This window comes from Bison bison, unplaced genomic scaffold (genome assembly GCF_000754665.1).
Source record: "Bison bison bison isolate TAMUID 2011002044 unplaced genomic scaffold, Bison_UMD1.0 scf7180017864229, whole genome shotgun sequence".
Classification (NCBI taxonomy): domain Eukaryota; kingdom Metazoa; phylum Chordata; class Mammalia; order Artiodactyla; family Bovidae; genus Bison; species Bison bison.
The window spans coordinates 1,623,464-1,640,010 of record NW_011494801.1 but is presented as its reverse complement, the minus strand read 5'-3'; the positions used below and the strand labels follow the sequence as shown (position 1 = coordinate 1,640,010).

General features: G+C 42.2%; 1 protein-coding gene across 1 annotated transcript in view; it reads left to right on the top strand.

The window, feature by feature from the left end:
- The window catches only part of ADCY10 (adenylate cyclase 10 (soluble)), an 80,927-nt gene that overhangs the window by 3,346 nt on the left and 61,034 nt on the right, over positions 1–16,547 (top strand). The window contains exons 3-9 of the mRNA XM_010846010.1: positions 958–996; positions 1,687–1,830; positions 3,826–4,031; positions 5,942–6,038; positions 10,092–10,180; positions 12,647–12,838; positions 15,880–15,998. Coding sequence (XP_010844312.1) covers positions 958–996; positions 1,687–1,830; positions 3,826–4,031; positions 5,942–6,038; positions 10,092–10,180; positions 12,647–12,838; positions 15,880–15,998 — 886 coding nt within the window. The remainder of the gene's footprint in view (positions 1–957; positions 997–1,686; positions 1,831–3,825; positions 4,032–5,941; positions 6,039–10,091; positions 10,181–12,646; positions 12,839–15,879; positions 15,999–16,547) is intronic.

The following is a 16,547-nucleotide window of genomic DNA, read 5'->3' as shown; positions in this document are numbered from 1 at the left end:
CCAAGGGACACTCAAGAGTCTTCTCCAAAACCACAGTTCAAAAGCATCAATTCTTCAGCGCTCAGCTTTCTTCACAGTCCAACTCTCACATCCATACATGACCACTGGAAAAACCATAGCCATGACTAGATGGACCTTTGTTGGCAAAGTGATGTCTCTGCTTTTGAATATGCTATCTAGGTTGGTCATAACTTTCCTTCCAAGGAGTAAGCATCTTTTAATTTCATGGCGGCAGTCACCATCTGCCGTGATTTTGGAGCCCAAAAAAATAAAGTCTGACACTGTTTCCACTGTCTCCCCATCTATTTCCCATGAAATGATGGGACCAGATGCCATGACACTTAATCCTCATTAAAAGCAGAAATCTACAGTTTTCTAGTTCCTTTTTGCATTGCACTTAGCACATTTTCAATGTTGCAAAAATAAGAAGAGAAATACCTGTTTATGTCATAAAGCCTAAATAAACAAAATGCAAGTTGGCGATAAAATTCAAATTGACCATAGCTGTGGTTTTTTGTTTTTCAATTCTTATGGAGTCCTGTCATTCGTGCACTCATCCACCCTCAGTCAAGCCCTGACTCACAACACACACAGATCAATAAAGAGCATTTCATTATCATGGGAGGAGGGTAGCTGTCCTCAGGCCTCATGAGAAATCCTAACTTCTACTTTCCATTCACAGAAACAGAGCAGGTACATACTCCAGCTCACTGTTCTCATTCTTGTCTGAGCCTTGGGTTTAAATGCCTTGTCTGAGAAGACATCTTTAGTATAAACCTATCTCTGAGATGCTCTTAACTTGACCTAATTTCTACCCCATTGTTGAAGGGTAGATTCTTTTTATTGGCTTTCAGAAACCAAAGTTATGCTGTACACATGAAACTTTCATAAAATAAGAGAAAGAAAGAAAAAAAAAAACAGAGTTTCATTTCACCTTATTTTCTTTTTTTCCCTCAGAAGTGTTGATTTTTGGAGGAGACATCTTAAAATTTGCAGGTATGAGGGCTTACTGAGACGGCAGGGGTAAGAAAGGAGTGCCAAGGCTCCTATACTCTGACAAAGGAGACATCTCAGAGAGAGCAGCAGGTAGCAGTGGGTACAAGGCTCCTATACTCTGACAAAGGAGACATCTCAGAGAGAGCAGCAGGTAGCAGTGGGTACAAGGCTCCTATACTCTGACAAAGGAGACATCTCAGAGAGAGCAGCAGGTAGCAGTGGGTACAAGGCTCCTATACTCTGACAAAGGAGACATCTCAGAGAGAGCAGCAGGTAGCAGTGGGTACAAGGCTCCTATACTCTGACAAAGGAGACATCTCAGAGAGAGCAGCAGGTAGCAGTGGGTACAAGGCTCCTATACTCTGACAAAGGAGACATCTCAGAGAGAGCAGCAGGTAGCAGTGGGTACAAGGCTCCTATACTCTGACAAAGGAGACATCTCAGAGAGAGCAGCAGGTAGCAGTGGGTACAAGGCTCCTATACTCTGACAAAGGAGACATCTCAGAGAGAGCAGCAGGTAGCAGTGGGTACAAGGCTCCTATACTCTGACAAAGGAGACATCTCAGAGAGAGCAGCAGGTAGCAGTGGGTAGAGGAATGTTTGAAGACTAAGTTTCTGTACGGATTTCATGCAAAACAGAGTGGAATCCCAGGGCAGGTCAGGAGCCCCCAATGTGTCTGTCTTTTCAAGGTGATGCACTGCTAGCCCTGTGGAAGGTGGAGAGAAAGCAGCTGAAAAACATCATCACAGTGGTCATTAAATGTAGCCTGGAGATTCACGGATTGTTTGAGACCCAGGAGTCTGAAGAAGGCCTGGATATCCGAGTCAAGATAGGTAAGCTTTGGTTGTCCAGTAGTTAAGACAGTCCAGTAGTTAAGAAACTGCACTCCCAATGCAGGGACGACTGGTTTGATCCCTGATCTGGGAATTAAGGATCTCTCTCTATATATAGAGAGAGAGACATATATGTAAGCTTTTGAGAAAGAGATGCTATAGCAGTTTGAACATGGGTCCTAACTCCTGAGGAATCGCCCCTCTAAAGAGAAAACAGTGGAACATCATGACTCAGGCCCACCATCAGGTCATGAACTTTGACTAACCTGAAGGTGAATTTTGGTTTCCTCATTTACCAGTTAAGAGAACTCCTAATATCCACCTCATAACTCTTACAAAAAGTAAATTTGAATGGTTAGAATAGTACCTGGCACAACCACTCCACAAAATACTCTTTATCATTACTATTGCTGTTATTAGGTCTTGCTGCTGTCAACAATGATTATTATTAAGCACAGTAGGGAGCAGCTTGTGATTACATAGATTCAACAACGTATTAGGACTAGTCCTCCTCTACTTCATAAGACTCATGTGCAAGAAAAGCTTAAAAGGTCAGCCTGCAACACAGCTGCACTTAATAGAGGGCTTCTTAAATTCATACATACAATAACGATCACCTGTATTTCCATATTGTACTGCAGACATTACTCAGTGTCACTTCTGCTTCACCACAGTCCTGAGGTATAGGCAGTGTGGGATCTATTTCACAGGTGGGAAATGAAATTCTGATAGGTATGAATGATGAGTTCAGCTGGTGCTATTGGTATTCATGTCTACCTAACTGTAAACTTTAGAATTCTTGAATATCAGAGGTGATAAGAAGATGGATCAGGGGTTATCCAGTTAACTGCTCTCAGCTTTCTTTAGGTCAGCAGTCCCAAAATTTTTAGCACCAGGGACTGGTTTTGTGAAAGACAATTTTTCCACGGACTGGCTTGGGGGGATGGTGGTTTCGGGATGATTCAATTGCATTACATTTATTGTAGACTTTATTTCTATTATTATTACATCAGCTCCACCTCAGATCATCGGGCTTTAGATCCCAGAGGTTGAGGACCTCTGCTTTAGGTTATTCAAATTTTCCAAGATTTTTAAATCTTCTGTTAAAAAAAAATCAAATTTGTTGTAATACTAAATATTTCTTTCCAAGTTACCACCTAGAGAGTTTTGATGTATTATTCTTCTTGAAAAATGATGGGGACCCTTCAGGTGCATACTTAATGGCTATTAAAGAAGAAGTACCAGTATCTTTTAACCAGCCTAGGCATCCATGTACTTCAGAGGAAAAACAGACCCCCTGTAATATGTATATATCAGGGGGATTCAGTCTTGACAAAGTAGCACATCAGAGCAAAGATAAAAAACAACCTTTGATTATGTTAATTATGGTAATTTAAAAGAACTGTGTATCACAGCTCATTTACACATACATTTTTTACACGTCATATTTTAAAACATTCTGTCTTCTGTTGTTTTGGTACCAAAATCTTCAGCTCCCAACCTAAAAACAACTAGAAGACACAGTCTTGGGATGGAACACTCGACGGTCAAAATACCTGCTCATTTCTCCAACCTTTTCTTGTCTATCTGTTGCCTGAAATTTCACCCTGTTACTTTTTAACTAGAACCTCATCTCTGATAAAATGCAAATCTTTCCCAAACAGAAGTCATTAAAATTGTCCTCTGTATAAATAAGAAGTAGTTTGAAGTATGAATTGAAGAAAAAATAAAATAACTTTCTTTGAGGAGTGATATGGCCATCTAGGGAGCTAAATGTCACAAAAAGGTGGAAAATAAGTAGCTAATTTTCTAGATTCCAGAGCAAAGGTGTTTGGGAAGGCCTGGGCCCAGAAGAGACATTCACTGATTTCTATACAAAATTTTAGAGACTAGACTTTTCTCTGAGATGCTCAAGATTCTGATTGTCCGAGAAGCCATGCTGCTGGGGACTAAGCCAAAACTTCTCATGCAAACCCTTGCTTGCCTTCCTGCCAGGACTGGCTGCTGGCCACATCAGCATGTTGGTCTTTGGAGACGAAACTCGAAACTACTTTTTGGTGATTGGTCAGGCCGTAGATGACGTGCGCCTCGCGCAGAACATGGCACAGGTGAATGACGTCATTCTATCCCCAAACTGCTGGCAGCTCTGTGACAGGAGCATGATTGAAATTGAGAGGATTCCAGATCAGAGAGCAGTTAAGGTAGGTGTGATGCTGCTACTTGTCCAAAGTTCTGCCAGTCCATGCCAGGGGCCTCCTGTCAGAAAAGCCACTGGTTCTATGAAGCTGGCAACTTGGATGGGGTCAGTCTGGGATAGATTGAAAAGTATTAGCCCAGGACATCTCCTCTGGGAGGAACCAAGCCTGGTGAGTTCAAGAGGAAGTGATCAGGCTTTTCTGTGGTAACTAAAGATGTGGAATTTGGGTATGGAGGCCTTTGGTGGGACTAGTGCCCTTGTTTAATGAAAAATTTCCTGGCTATTCCCTGGGAGCAGAGGGTTGTACAATAGTTTTGGGGGCTGCCATTCGCCCTCAAGTTCTCTCCTCAACACTCCTAACTCAATGCAAGTAATCACAGAGGATGAGAACTGGAGGCGAGCAGGGACAGCAAAGACTATGGAGGGAAAAGAATTTTCCCTGAGCCCTGCCTAGCAGAAAACACTGTAGTTAAGTTGAAGCTGGACTATAAGCAGAACTGTCCCTGGGATATAGCCAATTAGAAAAAGGAAGGAGAGCTCTGCTGCTAACTGAACCAGCAACAGGACCGTTTGGCAGATGGAAAGAATAGATGGTGAATGCATGAAGTTGCCGGCAAAGATGAGAACCCCAAACCATGCCCTATGCATCAGTCTACTCCCCTCCTAGCCTCCCCGACTCACTCTTCCAGTAATACACATCAGGGCTGCATGACCTAGCTGGCTGATAGCAATGCCCCTGCTCCCCCATCTTCTTCGATCATTACTTATATCTTCAAAATTTGTTTTTAATTTTTAAACTTAGACTCACAGCAAAGTTCAGAAACAATAGAGTGTTTCCATATATCCATTAGCCAGCTTCCACAAATGTTAACATTCTTCATAACCAGAGTGCAATAGTCAAAACCTGAAAACTGACATTGGTAGAGTATCATTTCAATTCAGTTCATTCGCTCAGTCATGTCTGACTCTGCGACCCCATGAATCGCAGCACACCAGGCCTCCCTGTCCATCACCAACTCCCAGAGTTCACCCAGACTCACGTCCATCGAGTCAGTGATGCCATCCAGCCATCTCATCCTCTGTCGTCCCCTTCTCCTCCTGCCCGCAATCCCTCCCAACATCAGAGTCTTTTCCAATGAGTCAACTCTTCACATGACTATTCACTAATTAAAGGCCTTGTTTGGATTTCACCTGTTTTCCCACTAATGTCCTTCGTGAGTTTCCCAGGATTCTATCCATGATCTCACACTGCCCTGTTATTTTTAACTTAGTCTCCTGCAATCTGTAAAACAGTTTTTCCTTGTCTTTTATGACCTTGACACTTAACATGAGTATTAATCAGTTATTTTGGTGTATGTTCCTCGATTTTGTTTTGCCTGATAGTTTCTCATTATTGGACTAAAGGTTATCCATTTTTGGAGGCAGAAATATTAAGGAAATAAGGTTGTGCCATTCTCTATGTATCATATCTTGGAGTTGATGATCTTGGTACAAATTTTATTACTGGTGATGTTCCTAATACCTTTTGGGGCATCAGCACCTTTTGTCCTTTTACACTTGTAAGAAAGAAATGGTATGCAGTTTAACCAAGTATTATTTCAATTAAAATATTGTAAAGTAATAAGAAAAAAAAGAAGAAACTTATAAGAGTGGAAGAGTATACAGGTTTGTTCCCTGGAATGGCCTGCTGTGTATATACTGAAGATTGAGATCTTAATGACTAATCAGAGATATTTTTAATGTAATTACATACAAATTAAAGCTCTCCACTGTTTAAGTATGCCAGTGTCTGATTATCATGTCTGGGACATTCAACACCCGGCCCCTTCTGTTGAGAAATTATATTCAAAGGACCAGGAAACCCTCAGAATAACCAAAAACTTCTCCCTTTCTCTCTCTCTTTCTTTAATTTAGGTTAATTTCTTAAAACCACCCCCTTCTTTTAACTTTGATGAATTTTTCACAAAGTGTATGGCTTTCATGGATTATTATCCTTCTGGTGACCACAAAAGTAAGTACCCTCTATACTCAAGAGCCATTGCCTCTGCCAGTGGTCCATAGGGTCTTATACCAATGCCAAGGGCTCCATTACAAGTGTTTGGTTTCTTCAGTTCAGCTCACAGTCCTGCAGCACACAAAGGGGGCCTCCTTCCCATCCCCACAATAGCTGTTCTAAGTAAAGCCTTCCTTCGGTCCTGGGCCTCTCTCTTGGCAATGACTCGTTCCCCTCATCTTCCAAGCATTTGCAAGTCTTCTCCATGATAAAAGGAAGAAAAAAAACCTATGACTCCTACTTTTCCCTTCTAACATTCAACACCAGACTTCTCAAGGGTAACCTGTATGTCTCTACCTCTTCTTCTATCCTCTCTTTTATTTATTCACCCAATTAGCATTGATTACATGCACCTTGAGGTGGGGGTGGAGAGCATGTGTTCACCTACTTGTCAGTCTTGAGTCCCTGACATGTAGCTTCTGTCCACTTTTCCCCCTGTCTCCTAGGACCGTTTATGTCAAGGTGTTAATAGCCATCAACTTACCAAACCAGCTGACCTCTCTTCAGGCCTCATAACTAGATGATTGGCTTTACTCTCTTTTCTAGGTATTATCTTCTCCTTGTTCCTTGAGTTCAAGAATATTATTTCCTAGTTTTGCTTTTACCCCTCAAACTACCCATTTTCAGTTCCTGTTCTATTCCTTGAATGTTGATGATTCCAGGAATCTGTCCTGGACTGTCTGGTCTTCTCTACCCGTGTTTTGTGGAACCATTAATCTATGCTGGATTTCCCTATGACTGCAGCTGGGCTGGGACTAGTGTGAGGAATGCAGGACAATTTGGTGATAACAAACTTTAGTACTTCATGAAGTAGACAACCTTCTGCAAAATGGTGTGGAAGGCAAGAAGTAAAGAGTAAAGAACAAGGAAAGGCTAAAGAGTAAAGAACAAGGAAGAGACAAACAAAGTATCTGATTGGCTGGGGTCATATAGTCAGTCTTGTTTGGGGGAAGAAGGCTGGGAGTTGGCTAGGCATTTAGGGATTGGCTGACTATGGTGATTGCATTTCTGGTTAAGTGGAGTGTTTACTGGGACACAAAAATTAATCTAAGTCTTGGTTTGCTGACATGGCATGCTGGATATGGAGCAGCTTGTCCTGGGCCTAGAAATTTATTTCAACAATGTCTCAATTCTATGCTACTTATCTTTCTCTGAAACTGTTCCTTTATCCAGACTAGAAACTTCAGAAACATCTTTGAAACATTCTTCTTTGTCACCATTTTTGTGTAGGTCTTGAATATTTTGAACATCACAAATTTAGACTGTAATTTTACAAAACTGCGATAGGTAATGGGATGAGAGGAGTGCTCAGGGGAACTGTAGGCAAATTGACCAGGAAAGGCCAAGAACCCAAAAGCTCCAAGGATGGAGAAAATCTAGTGATATACTCCTTGAACTGTACCTCATCCCATCTTCTAGATCTTAATCATGCCTTCAATAACTTACTTGGGGCTCTGCAATACCACAGTGTAATTCTGTTACTAACTACCTGGAGTTAGCACAGAGAGGTGGAGTCTTCCATAGGACATCTCTTATCACCAGCTACAAGCGCTGAGATTAGTAAGTCACCAGCACTTCTGACCAACTGGCTACAAATCCAAGGGTTCTCACAATGCTCTCAAGTTCAATAATTCACTGTAATAACTAACAGAACTCAGGAAAGTACTATGCTTATAATTATGGTTTTATTGTAAAGAATACAAATGAGGACCAGTATTGTACTGGTCTCTGAACACATAGGATGAGGTCTGGGAGAGTCCCAAATATGAAGCTTCTTGATTGTCAGGACACATCACGCTCCTTGCACATCAAAGTATTTACCAGCCAGGGAAGCAGAGGTTCACATATTTTATTGGTGGTTTATTAAGTAGGCATGTACTATGAAAAACTGGCCTCATAGTGAAAAGTGAAAGCGTTAGATGTTCAGTCCTGTCTGTCTCTTTTCGACCCCATGGACTGCCTGCCAGGTTCCTCTGTTCATGGAATTCTCCAGGCAAGAATACTGGAATGCGTAGCCATTCCCTTCCCCGGGGGATCTTCCAGACCCAGGGATTGAACCTGGGTCTCCTGCATTGCAGACAGATTCTTTACCATCTGAACCACCAGGGAAGCCCCACTGGGCTTATAATTGAACTAAATCTCCAGCCCCTTTTCCCTCCTCAGATGTCATGAAGGTTGGCCCTTAACACCTAGTTCAAAGCCACAACCCTCTTAACACATGCTTGGTCTTTGCAGATAGACCCCTATCCTGAGTCATCACATTAGCATAAATTCAGGTGTGGTCCGAAGGACCCACCATGAATAACAGAGACAGTTTCATTATCTGGGAAATTCCAAAGATTTAAAAGTTACTCTGGTATCAGAAGCAAAGACCGGCCAAATTCCTTATTATTTGTCTCTTTCCCGGTAGCTTGGACTGTAAAGCGTCTGCCTACAATGCGGGAGACCTGGGTTCAATCCCTGGGTTGGGAAGATCCCCTGGAGAAGGAAATGGCAACCCACTCCAGTATTCACGCCTGGAAAATCCCATGGACAGAGGAGCCTGGTGGGCTACAGTCCATGGGGTCACAAAGAGTCAGACACGACTGAGCCACTTCTCTTCACTTCATGAGTCCCTTGGATAACAAGGAGATCAAAAGGAATCAACCCTGACTATCCATTGAGAGGACTGATACTGAAGCTCCAGTACTTTGGCCACCTGATGTGAAAACCCTGATGCTGGGAAAAAGATTGCAGGCAGGAGAAGGGTGAAGGACAGGGAAGCCTGGCATACTGCAATCCATGGGGCTGCAGATAGTCGGATACAACTGAGCAACTGAACAACAAATAACCTTTGTTGCCATAATCATCTAGACCTTTACAATGCCTGCTCTCTTCCTGAGCTCTTTGCTTCTCTCCACAGTCTGCTCAGCGTCATTTCTTATTAATCTCCAATACTCACATGGGGGCTCATGCCAGTTTAGTCTTTACCAATTCTTTAACATACTCTGCTCATTCTTGACTTTAATCTACATCTGCTGGGCATGGATCCTTCTAGTAAAAAGCCACAAGTTATTCAAGATTCAGTAAAATTCCTAGTTCTCCTTTTAACCCTTTTCTGATTAAACCAGTTTATCTAGACCATTGATTTCTCTGAACGTCTCTGGTCTTTATAATCTATTAGCCCATTTGGTCTTTTTTGTATTTAACTTTTCTATACATATTATACTTGAATGTGTGTAAGTGCCTCCAGGAAAAACTCAGTTTCCTAAGAACTTTTTATTCCCACACAGTGCCTAGCACAGCATTTAAAATATACTAGGTTTTGAATACATTCAATACAAACATTTGCTCCCCAATTTGTATCCTTTTCAGACTCCCCTGTTATTTTTCATCTTTTTCACATTATCATTATTGTATTCCCTGCTGAAAGCCTATCATAATTTCTTTCCACTATTTTTTGATTTCTTCAAATAGAGTATGGAACAATCAACCATTATAGTGAAAATAATCATAGAGATGATGAAAGACTAGTGCTTTTTTTCCTGGATGAGGAAATAAGAGTCAACCAGGGCAGTGAAGTGACTTGTCCAGAGTCACACAGCAAGTTGGTATCAAACTTGGGATCAGAAGCCAGTCTCCTAAATCTTACTCATGCTGCTCTTTCAACTCAATCATCCCCTGCATTGTGTCAGCATTGTCCTCCATTATCATCCCCTCATCTGTTTATTCCCATTACCTGTGACAATACTTTTAGCTCAAGTATAGAGGTGAAAGTCTCCTTAAGTTCTGAAGTGTGATGACATTTAGAACAGGGTTTTGAGCTACATGCAACTGAATTTTGGGAAATCCTCAACTTCTGAGAACGTCTCATTGGCTTTCCCTTGGCCCTATTTGGCCATGAAGTAGCCCAGAGTTTTCTGACCAAACGGTGAAGACCACTGCCCAAGGGAATGGGGACTGGGAGGCACCTCTCTCCCACATTGCAGAGCCAAGCTTCCCTTTCTGATCCTACCTCTCCTGCCCTCTTAGACCTCCTGAGGCTTGCTTGCATGCTAGAGTCTGATCCTGAACTGGAGTTGTCCCTACAAAAGTATGTGATGGAAAGCATATTGAAGCAGGTATTTTAATAATTTAATTTATTGACTTTTAGGGTGTCAGGGATCTTGGACAGCTGCTAAGATCAAGAAAATCAGCAGCTTGTAAAATGTTTCATTGGAATAGAAAAGGTGGGACTGACATTCTCCGTGTGTTCAAATCAGAATGTTTTTAAGAATTAAAGGCGGCATTACTCATAATTACACTGTGACAACAGGGGTAAACTGGCCTTATACAACTGGGCAAACTGAAAGTGTCTCAAGCGTATAAGAACACGTCACACACACACGAAAAAGAGCATGTCACATGTCCTTTCTACACGTCACATAGCAAGTGAATGATACTGTTTCTCTTGTCACTTGAATTATATCTTAAGCTTTGAAAGTTAATACAGATAATTAGAACCCTCAGAAGTACCTCCAGTCTTAGAGTTTTCCCTTTTCATTTGCTTGGATCTAGGTTCTTTCAAATGCATTAACTGTTCAAATTATAACTATTTCTCAGCACTCACCATATGCCAGACACTCTACTCTTTCATGTATTTATTCTTCACAATCCTTGGAAGATGTATTTATCCCTTATATATGAGAAAACAGAGACAGAATGATACCATGAACTTTACTGAGATTATAAAGAAATGTAGTTAGGATTTGAACCCTGTTTTCTCTGAACCCTACATTTCTTTCAGAGGCTGTATACATCCTCTCTAATACAATGCCTATTTTAATTCTTAATCCTGTCAAAATGCAGTTATGTCCTAAAGGAAATATTTGTGGGATAAGCCTGATCTGTGGGCAGCTGCCTTCACAGTGTGGGTTGAAGAGCTGTCAGAATGCCCCCCGTACCTCTCATTCAATTGAGAAACACTCCCTCTGCTGCTGCTGCTGCTGCTGCTGCTGCTGCTAAGTCGCTTCAGTGGTGTCCACCTCTGTGCGACCCCATAGACGGCAGCCCAAGAGGCTCCCCTGTCCCTGGGATTCTCCAGGCAAGAACACTGGAGTGGGTTGCCATTTCCTTCTCCAATGCATGAAAGTGAAAAGTGAAAGTGAAGTTGCTTAGTCATGTCCGACTCTTAGCGACTCCATGGACTGCAGCCTACCAGGCTCCTCCACTCATGAGATTTTCCAGACACTCCCTCTAGTGTCTGCAATTGTTGGCTTCTTTAAGATTTTTGAAGCTCAAGAGAGCCATCCCACTCTTCCCCTCCCTCCCTCTAAGAGATAATATTATGCTTCTTCAGCTGCTACTAGTTGACAGCAAGGTCTACAGGAAAGGGATATAAGAGAGGTTCTGTGAGTCACTGTGAAAATTGTGAGTAGGAATGACAACCATGGACTAAGCAACAATAGCTAGGGAGCTGAAAGGAGGCAAAAGACAAAGGTTTCACAGCTTTACCAAGGTCTGTCCTTGCGCTTAACAAACAAAGATGTGGTTGAATTTTTCAAACCAAAACTCAGAATCCATGGCCTGATGGAATAATTTAATTTCTTTAACATGTTTAGTATTATGTATTTAATATTTATTACTTAAATTCATTTGAAAAATCAAAGAAAATGATCGTGTTGCCGAGTAAGAAATTATTAAATCATCTTTTATGAAAAGTACATGAAACCTCAGCTAGATAGGAAGCATGATTCCAAGATTCCCTATACACAATTTCCTTTTTCATCCAGAAGATGTGTTTCATATTTTCAATGGAGAATCTGACACTTTTGTGTTGTCTGGGGGAGAAAAAATGCAGTGCTTCTCCCCCATTGTTTTGTTATGTACTTAAATTTAACAAAATTCAGGGCTGATGATATAGGCAGGGATAATTTGGGAAAGACTCACCTTTCCTTTCCCTGTGCCTGTTTTGGATAGACTTGGAGTGAAGATGGGAGCTGAATGAAATACAACACCAAAGAGAGGCAAGGGGGCGCTACAAATAGAAGTCCATAGATTCGGATTTTGTTTGCTACTGTTTTCCCATATGACTTGGAAATTTTTCTTATCTCTCCGTCCCTCAATTATCTAATTAGTAAAATGAGGATAATGTAATTTTATTTCATTTGAGGATAAAGGAGGACGGAATATGGAAATATTCTGAAAAGTACCTTGCTATAAAATATTACGTTGAATTATGCGGCATGCTATTCTTATTCCTAAATTGTTGGAGAGCCAAAAGAAACAGCAGTTCTTTTATTGTCATGGCTCATATTGGCTGAGGGAGCTAGCAGTTGGGGCAAGGGAGTGGTGGCTGGGCAAAAATGAGCAGGCTTCTAAGTTCCTATTGGAAGAGATTTTGATAGTTCATTCCATTTCCATCTTTTTGACTTTCAGCTGGCTCTGCTGTGTTCTACCTCCCAACTTTGATAACTTCAGTTTCCCTAGAGAATCTCAAAAGGCTAGTTCCCTCCCAGTGATAATTTTGGGTGTGGTGGTGATGATATTGGGAGGAAATATCCACTGCCAAGGACACATGTTAAGGAAAGCTTCCCTCTAAATTACAGATTGATGACAAACAGCTTCGGGGTTATTTGTCTGAGCTTCGCCCAGTGACAGTTATGTTTGTGAACCTGATGTTTAAGGACCAAGATAAAGCAGAAGTCATAGGCTCAGCTATTCAGGATGCCTGCGTGCACATTAATTCTGTCCTGAGGGTCTTCCAAGGCCAAATCAACAAAGTCTTCATGTTTGACAAGGTAAATTTCCCACACTAAAGATGTGGAAACCTACCAATAATTTAAGATTAGCATTATGTCCGTGGATTTATGTCCACGGAACGGGGGAGAAAGAGAAGGAATAGACATGTTTAACCTAGACCCCTCAGTCTTTATTTATAGTCTAATAACAGCCTACATGGTGGATGTGGTGCTCAATGTGTGCTAGGCATTGTTCTCCGCACTTTTACATATATTCTTTCTTCACATGCCTGCTCTAAGTGGTAGGTATTATGTTATTGTCCCCATTTTACAGAAGAGGGTGTTTAGGTAAGGCTAAGGATAGTGAGACAAAATAAGATTAAGTGGTGGACTGGATTTTCAAACCCAGGTAGTGTGCCTTCTTGGTCTGTGCTCTTAACTACTGTATTCAGCTAGCTTTTACTATATGTACATACATCTGGAATCCAGGGTATAATGAGTCTCCCAGAGATTTTTAGGTCAGTCTTCTAGTAACCATCATACCCTGCTGCTGCTGCTGCTCCTGCTAAGTCACTTCAGTCATGTCTGACTCTGTGCGACCCCATAGACGGCAGCCCACCAGGCTCCCCCGTCCCTGGGATTCTCCAGGCAAGAACACCGGAGTGGGTTGCCATTTCCCTCTCCAATGCATGAAAGTGAAAAGTGAAAGTGAAGTCACTCAGTCGTGTCCGACTCTAGTGACTCCATGGACTGCAGCCCACCAGGCTCCTTCGTCCATGGGATTTTCCAGGCAAGAGTACTGGAGTGGAGTGCCATTGCCCTCTCCACCTAGAAGCTGTAATTTCCTATAATCTCCATCTGCCATATGTACACTTCCAGTTCCCCTTTCAGTTCCTTAATTGAGATGGGGTGGGGGTGTCACCTTTAGCTCTGTGTTTTCAATCTGCTCTTCATCTGTTCAGAGAAAAATGATGTGATAAATTATCATAGTAGTGCTCATGAGAATTGATTTCACCATCGCAGGTGTTTTTGTATTGTAAGAGCAGAGCACTTAATTACTGCTCCACACTCATTCACTCTCTAATTAAAAAAATACAGTGAGCATTGGTAGTGACGGAAAGCTAGGGCTGGGCTGCATAGGTGAGAAACTCTCACAGGTTATCACAGAACCAGGCAGAAATAATTAATTTTTGTATGAAAAAATACTCTGTTCTGTGGGAGTTCTGAGGCAACAGAGACCTCCAGTCCAGTGTAGTCTGATACTTTCTTCATATTCATTCATGAGTATCATCAAAAAAGAGCATAGACGCATAGAGAACAGTTTTTAGTGTCTTGCAGATACTCCAGACAATTCCTGGAGAGACAGTTCCTGGCTCCCACAGTTCCCAGCTGTGTGTCCTTAGCAAGTCATTGAACTTCTCTGAGACTTAGTTTGTTCCTATTTATTTTGTATAAAAATAGGGACGTTATTCAAATGAGGATAGTATTTGCCCAAAATGATTGTTGAAAGTTTTGAAAAATATGTGTGTGAAGCACCTGTTGTGATGCCCAATTCAAGTCAGCACTCAGCAGATGAGAGCTGCTAGTCTCACTGCAGCGTGAGATTTTGCCAAGCCACCAGGCAGAATTTCCAGGCAAAGCAAACCCACCAGTGCCCCAAAGGGGCTACCCTCTAGTCTCTTCACAGACCTGGATTCAGGGCTCCCCCCAACCCCCTGCTCCACCAATGTCACAACAGAACCTAGTGCCAATTAGAATCTGACTCTCAGTCAGATTGGAGAAGGAAATGGCAACCCACTCCAGTATTCTTGCCTAGAAAATTCCATGGACAGAGGAGCCTGGTGGGCTACAGTCCATGGGGTCACAAAGGGTCGGACATGAGTGCGTGACTGAGCACACTCAGTCCGATGGGCTTCCCAGGTGGTTCAGTGGTAAAGAGTCTGCCTGCCAAAGTAGGAGATGCAGGAGACTGCAGGTTTGATCCCCAAGTCGGGAAACTCCCATAGAAGAGGAAATGGCAACTCACTCCAGTATTCTTGCCTAGAAAATCTTGTGGACAGAGGAGCCTGGCAGGCAGAGTCAGACATGAGTTAGTGACTAAGCATGTACTTGGTCAGATTCTTTTTGCAGAGGGTTGAAGAAACTGAGGCATTTTATAGTTCTTTTGCACTTTATCAGGATATAACATACATAGACTCAAATTTTTACCCCATTGACTTTTATTCACTGTGCACTATTTTCTTACAGAAAACAGCATCTGAAGTCATTTTTTAAGGGACTAATAGTGAAAGTGCCAAACTTCAGAGTTTACTGTCTCTTTGAAAGAGTTAACTTTTTGCCAAGAAAAAACACTCCCAGCTTAAGCCTTTATCCTTAAGAAAAGTGAATAATAACAATATCTGAAGAGAACTTTAGAGTTAATGAGGTGCATGTGTGTATATGTAAATATAACATACTAATTTTTCAGTAACATAACCAACCTCAGCAAGTCTAAGTTTTACCTGTATATAGATTGATAAACTGAAGTTCATAGAGTGTAATTGACTTGTTCAAGTTTCCACACTTGGGAAAGTGGCATGAGAACACATATTTTCTGATCCCAGAGCTGGTGCCTTTTGCTCTGTGCTGCTTTTGGACTTACACTTAGGACTTTGCAACCCAAGACCTTGGCTACAGTAGAGAGTAGACAGGAGGGTACACTCTCAGGTTCTAACCCTACTGTTGATGATGCAGGAGAAGTTATATAATGTTTGAAAGTGAAAGTGAAGTCGCTCAGTCGTGTCCGACTCTCTGCGACCCCATGGACTATAGCCTGCCAGGCTCCTCTGTCCATTGGATTTTCCAGGCAAGAGTACTGGAGTAGGTTGCCATTTCCTTCTCTAGGGGATCTTCCAGACCCAGGGATTGAACCCAGGTCTCCCACATTGTAGGCAGACGCTTTACTATCTGAGCCACTAGGGAAAACATTGAAATAGGTATATATTTGATGAAATTTGTTTCAGAGAGTGAAAATTGCTGCCCGTCCTCCACTGGGCCATCTAAATGGTCCAGCTTAAAACTAACGGTCCACCAGTTGTGTTTGCTGCCTTTCTCCCTCACAGGGCTGCTCTTTTCTCTGTGTCTTTGGTTTTCCTGGGGAAAAGGCACCTGATGAAATCACTCATGCCTTGGAGAGTGCTGTGGATATATTTGACTTCTGCTCTCAGGTCCACAAAATCCGGTAGGTGTTGACCCTGATTCCATCTGATTCCTGACTCTGTTGTAGGATATAGGGAGACAGGACAAGGGTCAGGGAAGAGGAAGGTGGGAGACTGTCTTTCTGTCTACATTCATTATTTACTGAAGGTACAGGTAGGGTGAGCAAACCCAGCCCTGATGCAGTCAGATGGGGGGATGGTTAAGGCCAGGTAGAGAAAGGATATGCCTAACAAATTCAAATGTACCAGAGAGGGTCTAACTGGATTGTCTCTCTATACTTCTGGCTTACTTCCTGGGAGAGGTCATACTCCAAACTATGTTGGAGACCTGAGATGATTTTTAATAACGAGGAGATAAAGTAAGTACTAGGGCTTCCTCATAGCTCAGTCGGTAAAGAATCTGCCTGCAATGCAGGAGACCCAGGTTTGATTCCTGGATTGGGAAGATCCCCTGGAGAAGGAAATGGCAACCCACTCCAGTATTCTAGCCTGAAGAATCCCATGGGTAGAGGAGCCTGGCAGGCTACAGTCCATGGGGTTGCAAGAGTCGGACATGACTTAGTGACTAAACC